Source organism: Vicugna pacos, chromosome 1, assembly GCF_048564905.1.
Source record: "Vicugna pacos chromosome 1, VicPac4, whole genome shotgun sequence".
Classification (NCBI taxonomy): domain Eukaryota; kingdom Metazoa; phylum Chordata; class Mammalia; order Artiodactyla; family Camelidae; genus Vicugna; species Vicugna pacos.
This window is the reverse complement of record NC_132987.1, coordinates 20924036-20947338: the sequence shown is the minus strand read 5'-3', so window position 1 is coordinate 20947338 and position 23303 is coordinate 20924036. Positions and strand designations below refer to the sequence as shown.

At 34.2% G+C, this 23303-nt stretch overlaps 1 protein-coding gene across 7 annotated transcripts in view; it reads left to right on the top strand.

Annotated features, from left to right (window-relative positions):
- The first annotated feature begins 34 nt into the window (after positions 1–34).
- The window catches only part of XRN1 (5'-3' exoribonuclease 1), an 84491-nt gene continuing 61222 nt past the window's right edge, over positions 35–23303 (top strand). For 4 of the 7 annotated variants that reach the window (XM_006202769.3, XM_006202767.3, XM_015237944.3 and 1 more), the window contains exons 1-12: positions 38–226; positions 10866–11098; positions 13946–14043; positions 15237–15346; positions 15438–15548; positions 16780–16862; positions 18751–18838; positions 18922–19090; positions 19857–19924; positions 20235–20372; positions 22072–22135; positions 22339–22444. In XM_006202769.3, the coding sequence (XP_006202831.2) occupies positions 152–226; positions 10866–11098; positions 13946–14043; positions 15237–15346; positions 15438–15548; positions 16780–16862; positions 18751–18838; positions 18922–19090; positions 19857–19924; positions 20235–20372; positions 22072–22135; positions 22339–22444 (1343 nt within the window). In that variant the 5' untranslated portion in view covers positions 38–151. Of the gene's footprint in view, positions 227–10865; positions 11099–13945; positions 14044–15236; positions 15347–15437; positions 15549–16779; positions 16863–18750; positions 18839–18921; positions 19091–19856; positions 19925–20234; positions 20373–22071; positions 22136–22338; positions 22445–23303 lie in introns of all 7 variants that reach the window. The other 3 variants (XR_012071409.1, XR_012071405.1, XR_012071410.1) reach the window with 2 other exon arrangements.

Below are 23303 nucleotides of genomic sequence, written 5' to 3'. Positions count from 1 at the left end.
TTCGGCCGCTCTAGGCTCGGCATGCGCTCTCTATGGTCCGACGGGCGGTGTGTTGTCATCCGCAGAGCGACGGCCGGAGGCGGCGGCGTAGGCCTCGGCGGGGCGTTTGGTTTCGGTTTGGCCCTGACTGGAGTTCGTATTGACGGTCGAAATGGGAGTCCCCAAGTTTTACCGCTGGATCTCAGAGCGGTATCCCTGCCTCAGCGAAGTGGTGAAAGAGCATCAGGTGGGTGAGGAGCAAGGGGGCACGGCTCGGAAGGCGGAGGAGCCGGGGCTCCGCGGCCCTCTCTGCGCCCTGGGACCGGGGCTCTCCAGCCTCCTGTTTCTGCCCGTCGTCAGCGGGCTCAGTGGCTCAGGGAGGGGTGGGAACGTTTGAGGACACCCCGAGGATCTGAGTGGGGCGAAGAGGCACGTCGCCTTCCTGTGGGCAGAGCCGCAGGGATCGCGGCCGTTCTGACAGCTCCTGCCCGGGCAGGGCCTGCGCGACTCCGAAATAAGTCCTGGGGAGGAACGCTTCAGGGAGTGCGTCCCTTTCCTCCCCACGGAGCTGCAGGTTTCGTTTTTCTCTTCGAAGGTTCATCCTAGGATCTCCCCCCAACTCCCACTCAGAGCAGCCGACCCACGTACAAACAATAATGACGCCTCCGCAGTTGAATCACCTTGTTTACTTTCCCTTATCAAGAGCCGCATCCTGCCCCACCCCCAAGGCCTAGACTTTTTGACGTGGCTGATGGTTCACATTTATGATACCTTTCATTACTTTTTCTGCTATTCGAAAGACCGTACCAGTCCCCCGATCCAAAAGAAATAAAAATACATTTGGACGGGGCCGGGGCAGTTAATAGGAGGCTTCATTGTGCGTGTGTGTGTGTGTGTGTGTGTGTGTGTGAGAGAGAGAGAGAGAGAGAAGGGACAGAGAGAGGGAGGAGGCGGGGGGAAAAGGAGAGAGAAACGGATTATTAGAGCACGAATACTGGTAGTAGTATATAATTCGGTATATAATGATCCCAGGGCAACGTTTATATGCAGACTCCAAAAATGTAGCTTATTGGAACTGTGGAAAGAAATAGGAAGCAGTCATCTATTAGATAAACTAGATTTGGTGATATGCTAATGTTTGTCACATTTAGTGGTTTTAGTAGATTTATTGTCTGTTTTATATTTTCAGAAGAAAAAGTCAGCTTTAGAACTTACGTAGCTAATTGAGTTAGTTGTGACAGTAGCTTTGTATTAATATAGGGGAAATAACCCCCATATTAATAGAGTGAACACCATCATGCTGTCTATTAAGTTAGTGTTTTTTCTTTTTAAAAAGTACTGTAAACATCAAGGTAGAGTTTAAACTTACAGAAAGGATCTTTGTTGTTGGATTCCATTCAGACTTGGTATATAGGGGAAAGCTTACAAAAAATTCCAGAATGGAAGTTTGTCTTTAATTTATTTGAAATGTGGGTTAGTTAGATTTAGGAAGATATTTCTTTCCAGAGAAGAGGATAAAATTGGTAACAGCTAACTTGGGCTTTTCCCGTATCCTTCATTCAACAAACATTTGAGTACCGGTCATGCATCAGTCGCTTTATCTCTAAAACTGAAAAAAAGTGATTGTCATTCAGACTGACTTGATAATACATAATCCATTCAGTAATATTTTTACACTGTACTCTTTGGCACAGAATTTGATTTGGTGTAAGGATCTTGGATTTTCTCCATCTTGAGGACTTTTGTTACTGAACAAAAATAATGTCTTTAAGGCAGTGTAATGACATGAACACCAGTGATAGGTTTAAAACTTGGTTCATCAAAGTGATGTCTTTCAGAAGTGTTTGAATTTGTCATTAACAACAGCAGAAAAGCAAATGTTATAAAGAATTACCAGTTACTCTCTCAAGAAGTGCTTAAAAAATGGGAATGTGTAAGTCAGTCACAGTGGTTCAAAAGCTTGTTCTTGGGGAAAGGCATTGGTTGGAGGGGTGGGTTTCAGGAAGATGGTTGCAGTGCTGACAGCATAAGTTTTGGTTTCTCTGAATCCTTACTTAAAAACAGAAAGTGCAACTAGATAGCAAAATTTAAAATCCATAGAACAGTTACAACAAAACCATGTGACAGGATGTCCCCATGAACCCCAAGGTACGAGTAGGTGGGGACAATCTACCAATAGCCTCTAGACCCAGTTGCTATTAGCATCTCTGCAAGAGGAGAAAGGAAGCAATAGGGCAACATCTGATGGACCTGAGAACAGAACTCTAGAATAGTCACTAAAAGGCTATGCAGGCCTATTAGATGGCAGTAGCTATTACTGGGGTTTTTTTGAAAGGGCAGGAGAGTCTTAATTCCTGTGAGCTCTCAAAACTGACTTGCCAAGGCAGCATTCTAAGGCAGAGCCCACCCTAAGGAGAAACTGCTGGGAGTGAAAAAATTTTACTAAGAAAGGGGCAAGAGAGATAAAAGAAGATTAAGATAAAAGTGGGGGGAGGGTTACAAAGTCAATAAATCTTAGAAAACAAACCAAGCAAACCACTGTATTTTTAATACTACCCCAAAATAGCAGAAGAGGGAGCTTTTTGAAGTTAAAGCTTTCCTGAACCCCTCCTCATTCTAAAAATTGAGAAAAATGGAATTTGTATAGAAATGAGCAACAGAAAACTGTCAAGGTCAAATAGCATACAAAGTTATGGGGGGAAAGGGGAACAAAATAACATTCCTATAGACAATAAAGTTTGCAGTATAAACATGCACACAAAACAGACCAAAATTATAACCTATTTCAGAATGAGCTAAAAGGCACTAAGAAAGTTACATAATACATGGAAGAACAACAGATATCAATTACAGAAACTTACAAATAAGGTGACAGAACCTAAAGAAAATTAGAGATAAATGAAAAAAATCATTTCAGAAGTGAAGCCTGAAGTAGTAGCAAGGCAAAAGCAAATGATGCCATGAGAAAAAAACATAATGGAAATAGGAGAAAGTTAAAAGATAAAAAAACCAGGAGAAAGTATTTAATAAGAAAGATAAGCAAGGAAGATAAATAATAAGGGTCCCTGAAAAAGGAAGTCAAAGCAATATAACAAAACAAATGCTAAAACTGTAATTGAAGAAAACTTTTCTGAAATTAAAAAAATTGCAACCGTGTTGAAAGAATATAACATGTACCCAAGAATATTGACTCAGATGACCAACATCAAGACATTCTAGCAAAATTCCTGAACTTTAAAGGAAAAGGGAAAAAGGCTTTCGTCACCTGGAAGAAAGGAGCATATGACTTGTAAGGGAAAGAAAATTAGTTTCCATCACAGTTTTTGACAGTAGTGCTTTATGCCAGAAGAAAATGGAGTAACTTAAGATACTCAATTGACTTTTAAGCATAAAGGATAAGCTGATAAAGTGCTATCAGTGTATATCATCAGGGAATATTGTTCCTTTGAGCCCTTCCAAGAGCAATCTGCTGGAGAATGAGCTTCAGACAATCAAAAGGACTAGGAAAGTATCAACATAAGGACTAGGGGTGAACATTAGTTATAATTACCTGTAAAACAAAAACAAAATAAGAGTTAAGAGGGAGTAAGTTTAGTGTGTAATGGCTGTGTGTCCTGGCAATGTTTAGATAGCACAACTATAAAATAAATAGGGATAAAGGAGAATGGGAAAAGATTATGCAAAAAAAAATTCTATCACCATTAATCATATTAGTGGTAATATTAATATTTTTCTGAAATTTATATGTGTGATATGTGTGATAACTGTAGGGTATTTTAATTGTCATCTCTTGTATCCTTGAGAACCGAGATTCTTGGTGTTAAGAAAGGAGTTACAGATGTAGTAGGGAAAACGTTAAGTTAAAACTCTGTATCTAGCATTTGAATTGGAAGTCTCAATATGAACTTACAAAACACACGCGCGCGCACACGCGCACATAAATTCCCTAGCTCTGTCCTCTGTTCCCAGAAAAGACCTAAAAACAATGACCAATCCAGTAGTGATTGCATTCTTAGTGCCTAGGTTATGGTTTTGAAATACCATTTCTCATTAAAAGAAATCAGGATTTCTTGGAGAAATGACTGATTCCAAGTCAGAGTCAGAAAGTATTCTAGATGAGCCTGGAAGCTTTTGTCATACTCTGTATCAGAGAAGTTACTAAAGACTACTAAGAACATGTCAAAGGATTGAAGTGAAGAGATGACTGGAAGAGGCTTGGAATGGCCCCAAAATGGGACAGTTTGATCTTCAGTAATGATAATAGTCCAGTGGACTAAAAACCATCAAATATGCTTAAATCCTTGAGTTCATAATGGTACTTTAAAGAAAGAATCCCCTCCCAAAGGTCATAGGCACAGTTCCCAATCTTGAAAACCTTTCTTGTACTGCTGGGCAACCAAGAGGCAAAATGTTCTCTTTATAAAAGTATTCCGACTAATAAAAAAAGAAAGGATAGAATATCACCATTTTGCAACCTCAAATGAATTAATAGAAGTAGGCATTAAGCATCAATGGCTGCTAATATTAGATAAAAGAAAGGTGAGATAAACAAATAGTAGAGCTTAACTCTTCCTATTTCAGAGAATTCTTTTTTTTTAACATTTTTTATTGAGTTATAGTCAGTTTACAATGTTGTGTCAAATTCCAGTGTAGAGCACAATTTTTCAGTTATACATGAACATACATATATTCATTGTCACCTTTTTTTTCACTGTGAGCTACCACAAGATCTTGTATTTATTTCCCTGTGCTATACAGTATAATCTTGTTTATCTATTCTACATATTTCAGAGAATTCTTGACATTGATAATGTATACAAGACTTACATTGTACACACCTAGAACTATTTTCGATGCCTAGTTCAAGTGGTCCAGTAGTTTGGTAGGAGTATACTATAACTGTATAAAATTATAGTTATTTCATAAATCTGAATTGAATATAAAACTTTTATACCATAGGACTGAGGAATATAGAGGTGTACAGTAATTTGTGCAGTGTTATATTATTGTTAGCATATTTCTTGTTTGGTGAAGGGCTGGGAGTGAAGAAGGAGTACGTAGAGAGAGAGGGGGAGAAAAGGAAGGAAGAAGGAAGGAGGGTGAGGGAAGAAAGGAAAGAAACCAAGCAAAACAGTGCCTTTTTTAAAGGCACTTTCCTGTAATAGAGTAGAACAGAATGTGGAGATTACAGAAAGATTATAAAATATAAAAGAAAAACAGAAAATCCAAGAGGAAGTTGCACATCTACTATATATGTAATCAATGTCCTAGTTTACTGGAGGTGGATGGGGGGAAAGAATAAACAACCTCTGACAATAACACTTAATCTAAAAAACCACTACTCCAAGATCCAGTTTCCTTAACAGGATCACGGAGGTTGATGACGATGTGAAACTTTAGTATCTTTCCAGTATCACCTGCCACTTTCCCATACATCCCTATGCTATAGATCTAACCTACTTGTTTCCCAGACAAATGGGTTTCATTCCCCTGTGCCTTTGTTCCTTTAGTTCCTGCCTGAAAGACCTTTTCATCTCCATCTTGCAGACTCCTCCTTTCAAGTCTACTTCTTAGGGAAGCCTTTGACTCCCTCATATTTCCTCTGCCAGTCCTTTCCTTACACAGGAAGGTACATTGTGTTGCTGCTATTGATTTTCCTGTCTGCCTTCCCTCACTTTATTACACCTATAGGCAGAAACTATTTCTTGTGTGGGTTATCTCTCGTACAGTGTCTGGCACATAGTAATTGCTCAGTTAATGCTTGCTGATTTAATGAAGGAGTAATATAAATAAAAGAAAAAGTAGAGAGTACATTCCTATAAGGAACATATACATTTGATGAACACTTAATCTTTACAAAACAAAAGTCACACAGATAAGGTTATGAACTCTTAGAGAATATGCAATTCTTGTCATGATTGTAGTCCAATACAGTGCTGTTACAATAGCTAAGATATGTTAAGCACTTGCCATGTACTGTTTTAAGTGCTTCACGTACATTTCACTTATTTAGTCATAGCAGTCCTGGTATTCTTATCTCTATTTTATAGCTGAGAAAACTGAGTTACAAAAAGAATGAATTACTTACCCAAAGTACTTTACTACATAGCTAGTAAACTAAGTGTTGGAGCTGAATTTGAAACCAAGCAGAATTGCTGTAGAGCAGGATTTCTTAACCTTTCTTTCATTATTACCCCTCCTCTAGGTGGCTCTTTAGACATATTTTTTCCCTAATCACCCATTCCCCTTCCCCAACCCCACCCTGTCCAGGGCACAGAAAATTTAACATCACAGATATACATAGCATAAAATTTGCCATCTTAACCATTTTTAAGTATTTGCTAGTGTTAAAGTGCATTCACATTGTTGTGCTAGAGCCTGCACTTTTAAAACCAATCTATTACGCATTTTGGTAAAAATAGTTTCTTGACTATGGAAACCTAAATTTTCAAATTATAGGGAACACAAGCTGACATTTCCATCTTAAAGTGTTTGCTCTTGTGTAGGGGGTTTTCTCTGTTTTGTCCTTTACTGTATTCCCTGTACTACTGCACTTACTGTATTTCCTAGCCCCTAACACAATGTGTGGCACATAATAGATTTTCAGTAAATATTTATTGAATAAATGAATTTATATTAACTATAGCATATTATATAATCTATAAAACAGTATATAAAACATACATTTAAGTAGTTTATTAAAATATGTATAGTATGTTGTTATGTTTTAAAACAGCACATTTTAAAAAATGAATTGAAGCAACAAAACCTTGGGGTTGTTTAAGATAAATAGTATTAAAGAACTGGACAAAAAGAGTTATTAACAGCTCTTTTAAACAGTCAAATATGTATTTTTTTTTATAAAAGGCATTTTGCAACAACACTCAGTAGGATAACAATGTTATACTAACAAAAAGAAACTAGTATTTTGAGGAAATTAGATACCAAGATGTTAGTACTTAACCATAGTTAAAGCAGTATGAATGCATATTCTGAGTGGTATAGACAATATGTGCTATCAGGTTCAATAAAGGGAGAGCTCATTTGTTTATTTATTTATTAAATATTTTTGTTTTGCTACTTTGTGTGAGGCAGTGTGCCAAGACTTCTAAACATAGTGAAATCAGAGACCTTGCTTTGAGGAACTCATAGTTTAACAGGCAAGGACAGACGTTACACTTAATGCATTCAACAGAATTATGTATAGCACCTAAAATGACTTGAAGAAAGGAGCATCATTTCCCATTGATCTTCTAGACAAATATACTTAAGCTGGATCTTCAAAGCTGAGTCAAATCCTGCAAGATAAGTGCAGTGAGGAGCAAAAGGAAAGAAAGGCATTTCAGGAAGTGGGAACACCATCTGTAAAATTGCAGAGGTTTAAAAGAGCCTAGCACATTTAGGGCTAATTGATCTACTGTTAGTTTGTAGGTTGTATGTGGAGACAGGAATGAATATGGGATTGATGGGAAAAATAACAGCCAAATCATACAGGACATTTCATGGCATTAAGAATTTGTAATATCATGGGTTTAAATACGGAAGCAACATGATCAGATTATGTTTAGAAAAATGGCTAAGCTGTAGTGAGAAAGAAAATTAGAAGCAAGCCATCCAGTTGGAAAACTGAGGTTTTGAATTAAGGTGGGAAATCTAGGGTTGGAGAAAAAGATGACATTGCCTAAGACAATGGGAATGGATAGGAGAGTGAGATTCTAGAAACATTTTGGATGTTAAATTTAAAAACAAAACCCTCAGTGACTAATTAGATATGGGGTGGAGGGAGAGGGGAAAGTATAAGATACATTCTAACTTACAGATGTAATAACTTAGTATGGTCTCTTTATAAAAGAGTAAGATTCTACTATGCATTCTCATTTTCTTTACCACACTGGCTGATGATTACTTAATTATTCTGTATCTTTCTTACTAATCTGAAGTCTAAGAATTTTTAAAATTTCTTTTCTAAAAGGAAAATTACAGTTTTTTTCAAATTATAATTTTTTTCAAATTATTAAAGGTAATATGTCTTCATTATGTAAAAGTTCACGTCATACAGCAGGATGTAAACACTGTTATATATATATATATATGTCTAGAGGAAAAGTAAAGCAACTGAAATTCCATCATCCAGGATTAACCACCAGTAACATCTTGTTTCTATGTACTCCTCACTTTTCTATGCAGATAACCATGTAGATAAATAGTTTCTATAAATGGGATAATAATTTACCTGCTGTTTTATAACCCACTTTTGTTACTTGACCATATGTATTGTATACATTTTCCTGTGACAAATATGAATCTATATCATAATTTGTAATTGCTTTGTAGTATTCCATTGTGTGGATGTACCATCAACAGTTTTCTTTATTATTAGACAGTATTTTTGGTTTTTTACCTTTTCTAGACAATATTGCCATGAATATTCTTATATTTGTATCTTTGTGCACAATTCTGATCATTTCTTAGGATAAATTTCCAATAGTACAAATCTTGGTCAAAGTTATACACACCTTAAATTTTGATAAATACTTTCATTATTAGTTATACCAGTTTATATTCCCATCCCAGACTATTGGGTGTAAATGCCATCTTTCTCTTTTCTAGCTCTGTGATTTTCCTCTAATGTTAAAAGAGGAATCTAAATATCTCTCTTTTAAGATTATTGCCATAATAAAGTGAGAGAATGTATATAAATATCTAGCCCAATGTTTGGCACCTAATAAGTCCTTAATAAATGCCAGTTATTGCTTTTAATAACATGAAATATGCATTTCTCCAAAACCTTACCAGTTGGGTAACATCAGTCTTTCTAATCTTTGCTAACATGATGGGGAAAATGATGTATCATTTTAATTAAAAATTTTGGGATGTTGAACATTTTTTTCACATTATTATTAGAATTTTGTGTTTCTTTTTTGAATTGCTTTGCATTTTCCATGCTTATTTTTAATATATGCTCTTTTCCTTAATATTTGAGGATTGTTTTGTATATTAGGAATGTTAACTTTGTCTTAATTAGCAAGCATTTCCCATGCATTTTGTCATTTTCAGTTGAACTTGTTTATGGCACTTTTTTTTTTAACCCTATAAGATTTAAAAAGTACATTTTTAGGTAGCCAACTCCACCATTTGTTTGATTTACAGTTTCTGGCTTTCCCTTCCCCCAAATTACCAAAATATTTGCATGTAATTTTTTTACTTACATTTCTCATATTAAATTTCTAATCCTTCTGGGATTTATTTTGTTAAAAGATGAGATACAGTTTTGTTTCCAAATAGTTAGCTAGGTGCCCCATCCCTTTCTCTCACTGCTTTGATGTGTCTCTTATATACAAAATTTATATATACACTTGGACTACTTCTAAACTACTTGGTTCAATTAAACTGTCTATTTTATAACATAAAATATCATATAGGGCAGCTTTTCCTTCATTACGCTCCCTTTAATATGCCTCCTTGCATGTTTATTCACCTAAGGAAATTTTGTAATCATTTTGTAAAGTAGTCCCAGAACTGTCAAAAAAAAAAAAAAGCACATTGTAGGGAGGGTATATCTCAAGTGGTATAGTGCATGAGGTCCTGCAGGACATCTTGGGTTCAATCCCCAGTACCTCCTCTAAAAATAAATAATAAAACCTAATTACCTCCCCCCTGGGGGAAAAAAAAGAACAAGAAGAACAAAAAATCACATTAAGATTTTGATTGAGGTTTTTAGATTTCTTGAAACAAACAGTAAATCTTGAATGTGCATTTGAAATCTCATAATCACAATTGTCATTTCATTTAAGCCTGTTACTCAATAAGGGCATTTAAATTTTTCTTATGTGGTACTTAGTACAATCCTGTGTAAATCGGTTTTATAAATATCTCTTTATGGCATTCACTAATTTAAAGACCAAAACCTTTCACTCCCAAAACTCAAAGATATGTCAATAATAATAGTATTATTAATAATAATAGTTTTATTTTCTGAATAATAATAGTATTATTATCTATACATATGGTAAAATTTAAATAATTATTCCAGGGATGGTTTTCATTGAGATTATACAGGAAAGCCCATTATTTTTTTTTTTATTGTTTTATGTTTGAAAATTCAAAATACTTTTCTTCAATTAGTATGTAAGGCAGACTACTCTAAAATTCCTTAATTACATTAGATATTAAGTTGTGCCCATTTGAGTTCCTTTTTAGTGTATTACTGTTTCAGTAGTGTTCCCCTTACTTGCTCACAAACATTTAAATACAGGAAACAACAAATTAGAGTCAGAACCATGAAGGCCTTTTTATAAAAGTAGATGCCTGTTCGCCAAAGTTTAGAAATTATTTAATCCACATATGAAAAATAAGAAATCAGTTTTCATAATTTTCTGAATTTCCTGGTATAATCTAAGCTTTTTAAATTAATATAACCAAATTAGTGATTCTGTTTCACTGAAACCACATATACCATAAGGCTTTAAATCATTTGTAAACCTTTTAATGACCGTGTACAAACAGCCTTTTGATATAAATGGGCATTATGTTACTCATTATAGTGGAAATTGAGGCTTTGAGGAGTTAATGTCAAATAGTAGGAAACTAATATTTTGAGTACCAAATCAGCCAAGTGCTTTATTTGGTGTTTTCCTAGGTTATCTTATTTTAAATAAGTAGATAATTTCCTGACAGTCCCATGTGATCAAGCTTTTGGTGCGCAATGTAACCATTAGTATGTCTGCATCTTACAAATTCCTCCTATTTCTTTACTTTCTTTATTCGACTGTGATTGTTTACTCAGTTTTTATATAATAAGTCCCTATATTCTGCTTTTTATCAGCTGCTTAGATATTTGTGGTTGATTATAATGATGATCTTGATCATTTTTCTTTGTTTTTTAGATTCCTGAATTTGATAACTTGTACCTGGATATGAATGGAATTATACATCAGTGTTCTCACCCTAATGATGATGATGTTCACTTCAGAATTTCAGATGATAAAATCTTTACTGACATTTTTCACTACTTGGAGGTGTTGTTTCGCATTATTAAGCCTAGAAAAGTGTTCTTCATGGCTGTTGATGGTGTGGCTCCTCGAGCAAAGATGAACCAGCAGCGTGGGAGACGTTTTAGGTAAAAAATTTATGGTTTATTTTAGAATACTTTTTAGATTAATAAAATATATTATTTTTAAAGATAACTGACTTAACACAATGCATCTCCTGTTCATGTTTCTTTTCTGCCTAACCCTCCCCACCTGAGAAATGGAAGTATCACATACTTACAATGTCACATTTTATCAATCAAGTAAACAAATTAGTAATTCAAGCAAGGTGTCTTTTCTCAAAGTGTATGTTGGGCTATATGAAGTTACTCTGTTGTTCTCTATCACAGATTTTTCAAACTGCTCAAAACTTGGGTAATGGAAATAGTAGTTGTAGAGAACGCTCCTGTAGTAGTTCGTCCTGAGCTATGGAAATGAAGAGTGAACAAGGAGATTGTGCTAATGAGAACATTACTGACATTTAATTAGACCCTGGGCTTGAGCATTGTGTAGAAAGGCCAAGGAGATTAGAAGGTGATTGAAGGAGTATGAGAAGAGAGCAGTTAGGACACTCAAGATATTATTAGCCCATTGTATGAGTTGGGTAGTAGGAGAAGCAGAAGGTTGAAAAAGGTTGTACCCAGAGAGAAAGTTTTAAAGTCCTGGACCTGTGGAATATTTCTAAGTAAAAATGACTTGCTGTATCCTTCTCAGGAGTAGCGTAAGTAAAATTAAGAGGGTTGTTAGAATTGAAGGAAAGAAACCCTGAGTTGAGGGAGTCTGATCAGTCATTAGCAGAATGCACAACTTCAGTGCCTCAACTGTAATACAGACTTCACCATACTTCATCATCCTAAACCTTTTATGGAAGCATCTAACTGGCAAAATCTGAGTCATATCCAGAAGCCTAGATGCAGAGAAGCCTGAGAGTTTAATTTTTTTAGCTTTCCATCCTCTCTAGTATCAGAAGACAAACTAGGAGAATGAGATGGCTGTTGAGGGCTAATTCACCAGAACCACCACAAGCATTTACTCAATTCTGTGGTGGCATCAAGTGCTCCATGTGTCCCCAAAATCCCCCAGTCAGCTTTCTGTCATTCTCCACAACGACTATTTTCATCATTCATAATCTTTAATCATAATATTTCTGCATCTCTTACTCATTTTTAAATCTGCTGCCATGTCTTTCATCCTTACTATGCCACTGAAACTTCCTTATAAGATTACAAATAGACTCCTTATGGCTACATCTAAAGAATAATTCTATCTTTATACTACTTCATTTATCTCTAGTATTTAGCACTGTTGACTATTTCTTCTTTCTTGAACTTCCTTCCCATGACCTTAAGGTAACTGCACTCTCTCCAACTATACCTTCTTAATCTCCTTGTTATCTTTTCTTCCTCTGCTTTTTTCTTAAATAATAATGTTTGTTAAGGTTCTGTCCTGGGTCCTGAGAGATCTTACCCAGTAACTTTAATTACTGTATCTTTACTGATGACTCCCAAATTTCTCTTCCTGGAAGATATCTCTTTTCAGAGCTTCTATATATCCAGATGCCTGCTAACTGATTCCTCTGGATACCACAGATACATTTCAGGCTTAACATGTTTAGAACTGAACTCATCTTTGCCTCAAACCTGCCGCCTTCTGTGTTTCCTATTTCCGTGAATGACAACACTGTGCAAATAGCTGCTCATTTCCAAAGTCCAAGAGTAATTGGGACTCCTCCCTCTTCCTCATTCCCCACATCCAAGTCCTACTTATCCAGTCTCTTAAATTTATCATATCTGTTTATTTTTTCATCTCTACTGCTACTATCTCAGCCTAGGTCATCAAAATCTACCTAGATTACATTAATAATTTTACCTTATCCCTTTCCCAGACATTCTCCATATTGCAGCTACATTAAACATTATGGCTGTTTAATTTTCCATCTCCCCACTAAAATGTAAACTTTGTGAGAAGAGGAATCATTTCTTTTTTGTTATATCCTAAAAACTTGTCACATAGTAACATTGAATAGTCATTTCTTCAATTAAAGAAAGAAGGAGAGAAAAGAGGAAAGAATAGCTTCCATTGGCAGGATTACACATGAATTGATATCTTCAGGGTTTTTGTTCTATTAAAGAAGGTGGTAAGAGAGAGGTTAAATATGAAGAAGAGTTTGTTTATCACAGAAATAGAATTTCACAGGGCACAGTAGAGGGAGCCAGTAACAAGGCTGTAGAAAATGTGCGTAAAGCAGAACTTCCTAACTTGTATGCCCAACTGTATGTGACATATTTGTGTGCCACACTTGGATTACAGGAGAAGCCAGATAGGAATTGGGATGCCTGTATTCAAACCTAGGTCTATCAGACTCTAAACCTCATGTTCTTCCTAGGAAATCCTATTGCCTCCAAAATAAGATCCTTTTGGCTGCTTATGTCATTAATGTTATTAGGCTTTCATTTTAGATGTTTTCGTTAGGAAACCCAGAGATATACATTACAATTTTATAACTTTTTATATGATATTCTAGGAGATCATTTTAATAATATACTTATTTGTTATTATTAAATGTAGTTATATATGGTGAATGTTTAATGCTGTACTTTTGAAATTATTTCTAGAACCAATAAACTGTATATTTGTGATAAGAAAAGAATTACTTTATAATAAGTATTTGTAATATTCTGTGTCCATTTTATGCTGTTATAATGTTCTACTTCTATAGTCCTCATTTAAAAAAACTCAATTCTTTAAATAAATAAAAACTAACAGTTCTGAGGCTCATCTTTATTGATTATAGTCATTTCAAAACTTACGTGTTTTGAACCTTAAAATTGATAAATTATTTTAGTTACAAAAACGTCTTAATAACAGTTTACTTTATGTAGCGATCTCTCCATTTTCCAGAAAGTTGAAGATTTTTTTTCCTCTTAACATTTAAGGTCAGCAAAGGAGGCAGAAGACAAAATTAAAAAGGCAATAGAAAAAGGAGAAACTCTTCCTACAGAGGCCAGATTTGATTCCAATTGCATTACACCAGGTAAATTCATTGAGGGAAAAATTCTGAGAGATTTAAAATGTAAATGTAAATGTGTTTTCCAAATGTATTTTTCTTTTCTAACCTCTTATTTATTTTGTCCCTAGAACTCCGTGTGCTGTATTTTCCGTTACGTCTCTTCATGAGATGCTTTGGTCACCTTTGTCATAAATTCCACTATGAAATCCACTGTAGGGATTTACAGATGTTGATAAGAGCAGCTGTGGACAGGACTCTCCCAAATGCATAGAATTCCAGACCTAGAAGGAACTTAGAAGATCAGTCCTATTTCTGCCATCTATTTGTATGAAAACTGATTGAGTGAGGCTGTGGCTCACCCCAGTTCATGTAGCTGGCTTGTATTCAGGATAAGAAATCCATTTTCCTAGTCTAGAGTTCTTCTTATTCTGCTTCTCAAAGGCAGTTAAGATTTCCGTGACTTTAACGATACATAAATTTATCAGTATTACAAGTTTAATTTTATATGCAGCAACATAGTCTGCACTTCCTGGAGATTTGTCCAACATTGTAATCCTTTACTTTGAAAAGCAAATCTTAAAATCTTACTTTCTCATTAATTCTTATGGTGGTTTTCTCTCTCATTAAGTGCCCCCGTAACACATTGCTTAATTTAATAACCAGTTTTATCATGATACAGTTTAAGACTGCATTGCCTTTGACTCTTGACCATCTGGGCGTTTCTTTAAACAATCATTGTAGACTCAGTTTCCAGGTTAATAATAATTTTTCAGGTTAACAGTAGTAATAATAATAGTAGATGTTGTTATTGATGATCTTATTGATGTTTCATGCCTTAAAAACAAACAGCAAACAGAAAACTTCAGAATCCAGCAGAGGAAATAGAAGACTGAAGTTCATTAGAGAGTTGAAACTATTTGAAGCATAGTCCTGAGGCAGTTCTTTGACTTTCATTCTTTGACATTCTTTGACTTTCCCTCTCTCATATTAACTTCATTTTAGGGTGACTCATGAAATTGGAAATAGTTGTGATATTTGCTAGGGAAAGTACAATATTTACTTGCTTTTCAAGGTAAGCAAGAGAGCTTTTGACCTCCTTTGGAGATCTTATACCTCGCTATTCCCTGGACACCCAGATCCAATTTCATGTTGTCACTGGGAACTCACTGTTTTTATATCTCTTTCAGATTAAATTTTTAAAAACTTTTTATTTATAGGGAGTGAATTCATGGCCAGGTTACATGAACATCTGAAGTATTTTGTAAATATGAAAATTTCTACAGACAAGTCATGGCAGGGAGTTACCATCTACTTCTCAGGCCATGAGGTTATTATCTTTTTTTATTTAAAGAGTTTTTTTAATTTAAAATTGCAAAGCATAACATCTTACCACTTTCTTTTTTAAACATTATATTTAGACTCCTGGAGAAGGAGAGCATAAAATTATGGAATTTATCAGATCCGAGAATGCAAAGCCAGATCATGATCCAAACACCAGACATTGTCTTTATGGCTTAGATGCTGACTTGGTAGGTATAATGTTTGTTGTTATTATAATCTTATGCCATTGTAGTTAAATATCTAGGAGGCTTAGTTTTAGTATAAGAAGGTTTCTGGCTGTGGGAACAAATATTGAAGACACAATAGAGATTGCTACTTCTGCTATTACCAAAGTTGTAAAACATTTGGGGAAGGAGTTCTTTTGTTACAGTTTATGATCAACAGTGTCTGTAGTTAGTTGGTGTTCACACTTGACTGACCCCAGTGCTATGACTACTGGGCCGAGGTCAGGGAAGATGGCCCCTTTTACCCTCATGCTTATTAGTATATGACTTTTAATACCACCTGATTAATAAATCCATAACCCCAGTAACTTTACTAGATTTTTTTGATTTTAACTTTTTATTATGGAAATTTGCGAGCATAAACAAAAGTAGAGAAGAGAGTATGATAAACCTCCTTGTGTCTTATTACCCACCTTCAGTAACTTCAGCTCTTATCCCTAACCATCTGTCTCCTTCCTCCTACTTCTCTGGATTCTTGAAGTATATCCCAGGTGTTGTGTCATGTAATCTATAGATATTTCATAATGGGGAAATATTAAAAATAGTAATAATAATTCCAATGTTATTATCCCACATAAAACAAAAATTAACATATCACTATTTAATATATAAATAATCATTTAGTATTCTCATTTCCCTGATGGCTTCATAAATGTTTTGTTTGAGTCAGGATTTAAATAAGATAAGCAATATACATTGCACTTGGTTGATATGTCTCACTAGACTATTTGACTTACTTTGGAGTTTAGAATACTGTGTGAGAATATTAACTGAAAATATCCTTTTTCAGTTTTTTCTGAGTTTTCTCATAACTCCAGAAGAGTCCTCTATTCCTCTGTCATGGAAATGCTGCTGCCTCTAATTTCCTACCCATTCCCCCATGGGAAGTGGAAAGGTGTAAAAACAAAGGGAAAATTTTGGGGATTTTTTTGTGGGGGTGCAGTGGAGTGGTTATAAAAGTTATGTGAGTTTAAGGTGAGCTTTTTCCCTTAGAAAAATATACTCAATTTACCCCATTCATAACCTATAAATGGGTCATATTTTGATATTTTTATATTTAATTTGCTAATAAATTATTTATTTTCCTCAAATAAGCATGTTCTTCTCTATATAGAAGTGTTTTTGATTGCTTTTGTGAACCTGTTGCTATAAAAAATGAGAGAATTAGGAACATTTCTTCATCATTTTTCAACAGATTATGCTTGGATTAACAAGTCACGAGGCACATTTCTCTCTTTTAAGAGAAGAGGTTCGGTTTGGTGGCAAAAAGGCTCAAAGGTAAATCATATTGCCTATATATTGGAAAAAAGAACAGAAATTAAATTAGGAATAGTAATCTCTTAACAGATACATGATCTGTAAATATTTTCTCCAATTCCATGCCTTTTCACTCTGTTGATAGTGTCATTTGATGTACAAAATTTTAATTTTGAAGTCCAATCTATCTGATTTTTTTCTTTTGTTACTTGTACATTTTAATGTAATGTCCAAGAAATCATTGCCAAATCCAATGTCATAAAGCTTTTCCCTGTTTTATTCTAAGAGTTTTATAGTTTTAGCTCTTCATTTAGGTCTCTGATCCATGTTGAGTTAACTTTTGTATATGTTGTAAGGTAAGGGTCTAACTTCATTCTTTTATATGTGGATATCCAGTTTTTCCAACACCATTTGTTGAAAAGACTCTTTTCCCTATTGAATGATCTTGTCTCCCTGATCAAAGATCACTTGATTATATATGCAGACATTTGTTTCTGGGCTTTGTATTCTATTCCATTGGTCTATATGCCTGTCTTTATGCCAGTACCACAGTATTTTGATCACTGTAGCTTTGTAGTAAGTTTTGAAATCAGAAAACTTTCTTCTTTTTCAAGACTATTTTGGCTATATCTTGGGGTCTCCTGAAATTAATAATTTCTGGGATGGATTTTTTTTTAATTCTTCTAAAAAAGTTGGGATTTTGATAAGGATGGCATTGAATCTTTGGGTAGTATTCACATCTTCATATGAAGTCTTCCACTCTATTAACATGGAGTGTCAGTCTATTCATTTATGTCTTCTTTAATTCCTTTCAGCCTTGTAGTTTCAGTGTACAAGTCCTTTTTTTTTTCTTACTTTTTTCCTTTAATTAAAAAAATTTTTTTAAATATAGTTACCATGCTGTGCGTTACATCCCCAGGACTTATTTATCTTGTAACTGGAAGTTTATAGCTTTTGACTACCTTCACCCATTTTACCCAGCCCCCACTTCCTACCTTTGTGAATCATTAATCTGTTCTCTGTATCTATGAGTTCAGTTTTTTGCCTCTGGTTTTTTCTTTTGCCTCCCTGGTCAAGTTTATTTTTGAGTGTTTTATTCTTTTGGATGGTATTGTAAGTGGAATTGTTTCTTAATTTCCTTTTTGGACTATTTGTTGCTGCTATATAGAAACACAACTGATTTTTTTGTTGGTCTTGTACCTGGCACCTATGCTGAATTCATTTTTAGCTCTAGTAGTTTTTTTGGTATTTTCTGTGGTATTTCCTGTATATAGAATTATGCCATCTGTAAAGAGAATTTTACTTCTTTTCCAACTTGGATACTTTTTATTTCTTTTCTTGCCTAATTGCCCCAGCTAGGACTTCCAGCATGATGTTGAATAACTGTAGTGAAAACAGGCATCCTTGTCTTGTTCCTGATCTTAGGAGTCCCTTGCCATGGGAGGGAAACAGACTTTCACCATTGATTATGATATTAGCTGTGGATTTTTCACAAATTCCCACAATCATATTGAGGAAGTTTCCTTCTGTTCCTACTTTGCTGACTATTTTTTTTATCATGAAAGGGTGTTAAATTTTGACATTTTTTTCTGTTAAATGATTATGTGTTGTTTTTGGGAGCCAGATCCCACTGGTTTCTTACATCTGCTGTGTACTATTTAGACTTCCTTGATTCTGAGAGTCCTTCCACAGAAAGCATAATGTAAACCAATTATTTTGAACTTTATGTCTAGTATATTTGCAATTATATTTTTATCTTAACATTACCCTGTAGCTTTCATATGAATTCCATGCCTTGATGGCAAGAATTAATTATCTTCTAATGGTAGGTTTTATTTTAATTTACATTTTTAAACTTGAACCTTAAAAAATATAATTAACTCTGTGTTGATCATCTGACTAATTACAGGGTATGTGCACCAGAAGAAACCACATTTCACCTCCTACACTTGTCTTTAATGAGAGAGTATATTGACTATGAGTTTTCAGCATTAAAAGTAAGTATTAATATAACCATAGGCCAAAGATGAATATGCAGAAATTTCCATAGGATATGACTCTTTCCTCAATGTTGCTGCAGGACAAGATCACATTTAAATATGATATTGAAAGGATAATAGATGATTGGATTTTGATGGGATTTCTTGTTGGCAATGATTTTATCCCTCATCTACCTCATTTACATATTAATCATGATGCACTGCCTCTTCTTTATGGAACATATATTACCATCCTGCCAGAACTTGGGGGTAAGAAAAGTTTAATATTAATTTGAAGCTACTTTAATTTAGCACTCAGCTAACTCTAAAAATGTCCCTAAGCTTATTAGATTATTGCATGCACAACTAAAGTAGAAAAAATTTTGGAGTTTCTTTTGGTCTAAGGTACCAAGCTCTAAGGTTGTAATTTTCAGTGGTTCACAAGCAAAGAAAATGACCCAAATTAAACAGTATCATTTATTGATACCTAACTAATGCCCACTTTTAATTGCTTAAGAAAGCCAGCAAACATTATTGGTTTCACTTAGCCCTTTTCATATATAAGCATAGAAATTCAGTTTTACTGAATGGATAAGCATCAGAGTATTTAATATGAGGGAAAGATTTTTAAGTTAAAATGGGAATTGACAAATAGCAGTGATACTGAATAAAACAGACAACAGAGTAGCAGGACATTAGTCTTTTTCTTCTCAAATAAACATATCAAATGAATGACCTAAATATATTCTAGGACATATTTAATTTAGTTAATTGTTACCTAATGTTTTTGGAAATTTGGCAGGATTATTATTTTGTAAATCTGGAATTTCTTGTATTTTGTTTCAGTTCTTATGTATTACATGTCATAGTAACATCAAATTCATAGAAACTAGGGCCACTTACATAGCCTAACACTGAGTGTTTGTTCTTGATTAGTAGAATGTCAACAATCAACATTTTGTAAAAAGAATTTTGTAGAATTCTTTAGAAAAAATAATGTCAGTTTTTAGTACAAATTAAATTTTGTTCCTTTTAGGTTATATTAATGAAAGTGGGCATCTCAACTTACCTCGATTTGAGAAATACCTTGTGAAACTATCAGATGTAAGTAACTAGAAGTTTTTGTTTTCCTATCTCAGAATAGCTTTAAATGGTAAGTTACCAATTATGTAATACTAGGAGTTTTTGTAAATCTGCTCTAGTTGGTCATTCAAATAATTCCACCTCAGTTATTTTTATTTCTATTTGCTTTTTAGTTTTAGTTTTCAGAGTAGTAGATGAAGTCCCTATATGCATAAAAAAGTAACATCCTCTGATTTCTTATGCCCCAAAAGTAGTCACTTTTAAAGTTTGCTTTGTATTCTTCCAGACATACTTAGATTATTTTTTAATGAATTTAAATATTTCTATACAGTTTGATCGAGAGCACTTCAGTGAAGTTTTTGTGGACCTGAAGTGGTTTGAAAGCAAAGTTGGTAACAAGTACCTCAATGAAGCAGCAGGTGTTGCAGCAGAAGAAGCCAAGAACTACAAGGAAAAGAAAAAATCAAAGGTGTCCATTTTTTTAGATGTCCTTTCATTTTTTTAACTGTAAAGGCAAAACTGATATTCCTTGCTTCTGATTTTCCTTCTTATGATTTTGGGGTTGCTTCATTTTAGTTTTATTTCTTCTTTTCTTCTATGGACACTTAAAAAATTCTCTTGATTTTTTTTTCTCCATTAAATCCTATCATTTAAATCTGATCTTTAAACATCAGTTTCTTATTTTCACCCTTGAAGAAGAATGTGGTGTTTTCTTTGCTCTTCCATTCTATTAATAAGTGTAGAAACCATTTCTAAATATAAGAGCCCAGAAAATCAGTTATCACTGTAAAAATGTAGTTATTTACAGTATTTAATGTTCTGAGGCATTAACTAGATTCGTGATTTTTCTCTTGAAACAATTTATATATAAAATAATATATAAACTACACCGATAGGCTGGGTTAAAAGTAATTAATAGCACTGTATCTGGTAAATGATGGTGCTCAATAAATGAATAATAGAATCAATTAGACTATACCACTGTCCTGTAAAACACCTCTAATAAGCCCTAAAGAATGTCTTACATGTGTTAGCATGGAAAGTAAACCTATTCTGAAATTTTCCTCAGCCAGTCTACAATTATTGGATTCTGGAAAAATTGATGAGTTTCCTGCACTCTCCTTGCTGTACTGGTACTTTTTAGGTTAAACCCTAATATCTCTTTTCTGGGAAGGGCAACTATGCTGATTTTCTTTAGTGCAGTTCTTCTAATTGCTTAGCTTTTCCTCAGTGGAACTTAGCAGCAGTCATTCTGTATTCTGCTGTGTTTTTTGTCTTAATTAAATAGGCTCTGCAACTTTTGGGGGACCGGTACTCACAAACTTAAATATCAGTAATCCCTGGCTCCACCCTCCTTAGCTCAGTCCTTGAGCTTCACCAGTCGTCCAGGAGTATGTAGTTGACATTAGAGACGCTGGTAAAATGAGAGGAGCTAGAGAAACAGCTCAGGCACAGAAAATTGTCAGAGGCCCTAGTCTTGATGAAGAAAAACAAGTGAGAATAATAGAGTAGGAAGAATTAAGGAAAGTCGTTGGCAGTTGATAGGGAATCAGAAAATAGAGGAGAGAATGGATGAAATCGCAAGAGAGGAAAACAGGTGGACAGGATGTGAAGGATGTGGTGAAATGGAAGAACTATAGAAAGCAAATGAGTTGCATAGAAGAAAAGTTTAGAAGTGAAGGGTAGATAACGAAGTCATAGGAATGATGGGAATCAGAGATACAGAAAATAAGTAATATCTGTAATTATTGGATTCAATCATAAACAAATAGATTGTGTTAACAGTAGCCCAGAATTTGACATATAAAAATGTTAAAGTTGAAAACATTTGATATTGATTGTGTACTTTTCTCTAAGTAAATGAAATATTCCTGAAATACATATGTAGTTAAGTATATTTCTCTTTTATTTTGGTGAGAATTACTTACTACCTATCATTTAGGGTCCTAAATGTTAAGTTCCTCATAATATAAGATTTCCAGCTTCAGGAAACAAGGGATAAAACGAAAAATATTTACACAATATTTGAGGATTATTTTTAAAATGAACTTTTGTAGTGTGTCAGTTATTTTTCAGTTATTTTTAGTATTTTCTAAGTCTCCCTATTAAATGTATCACTTTGAAGTATACCTTGCCATAAATTTTATATTGATTTATAATTTTTATAGGGCCAGGAAAACTCTCTCTGTTGGGCTGCTCTAGATAAAAATGGAGAAGTGGTAACTGCTAAGGGTGAGTATAAACTATGTGTTTTAATGTAGGTTATTTTTTTGACAGAATAGTTCTTGTATCTTTCCTTTATTAGTACTAATTCATTAATATTGGATGAAACAGATTTTTGTGATAGTTTATGAAGCATTTGCTTTGATAAGTGTTTTTCAAAGCATTAAATGGAATGCTAATTGTAAGCCACTATTTTTCTTTTTTTTTTCCAGAAAATTTAGAAGATGAGACTGAAGATGATGACCTATTTGAAACCGAGTTTAGACAATATAAAAGAACATATTACATGACAAAGATGGGAGTTGATATAGTGTCTGAGTACGTTTTGCCGGTGCTTTTACTTTAAAGTAGAAAATAATTATATTTTGCAGTTCTTCAGAAAACAGCATAATTTTGATGGTTAAGGTAGTGGGAGGAAAGGATCATTGGTTTTGGAGGAGAATGTTAATTAGTTTGTGTTTTGCTGTTGACCCTTGAACAGTATGAGTTTGAACTACACAGGTCCACTTACATGTGGATTTTTTTCACTAAATACTTAATACAGTACTACACATTCCACGGCTAGTTAAATCCATGGATGCAGAACTGCAGATACAGAGAGCTGACTATAAAGTTATATGTGGATTTTCTACCGTGTGGAGGATTGACATCCCTAACCCCTGCATTGTCAAGGGTCAACTGTATTCCTGTGATAAAAATTGCCAAATAGAAAATGGTTAGTTTTTTGCTTTCTACCTTCTAAAGCTCATACCACATGTATCTCAAAGGCCACCTGACTCAGCGCCAGGTTGATGACTAGTACAAAGTTTCCGTAAGATCTTGACCTCTAGAATGGTGGCTCACATTATTAAACTACAGCCTCCAGTATGAATTACATATATTCATATTTTATTTATTTTAATTAATAAACACTTATAAAGTGCTTACCAAGTGCCAAGCACTATTCTAAACATTTAAAAATACTAACTCATGTATATTTTAACAAATATATATAAGTAATATAAATACATATATGATATTAAAATGTTGACTCGTTAATAATTCTCACAACAATTTTTTAAGATTAGTGGAATCACTATTATTTTACAATAGAGAAAACTAAAGAATAGAGAGGTTTAAGTAATTTGCTCAAGGTGACACAGGTAGTGAGTAGAAGAGCCAGGATTTGAAAACAGGC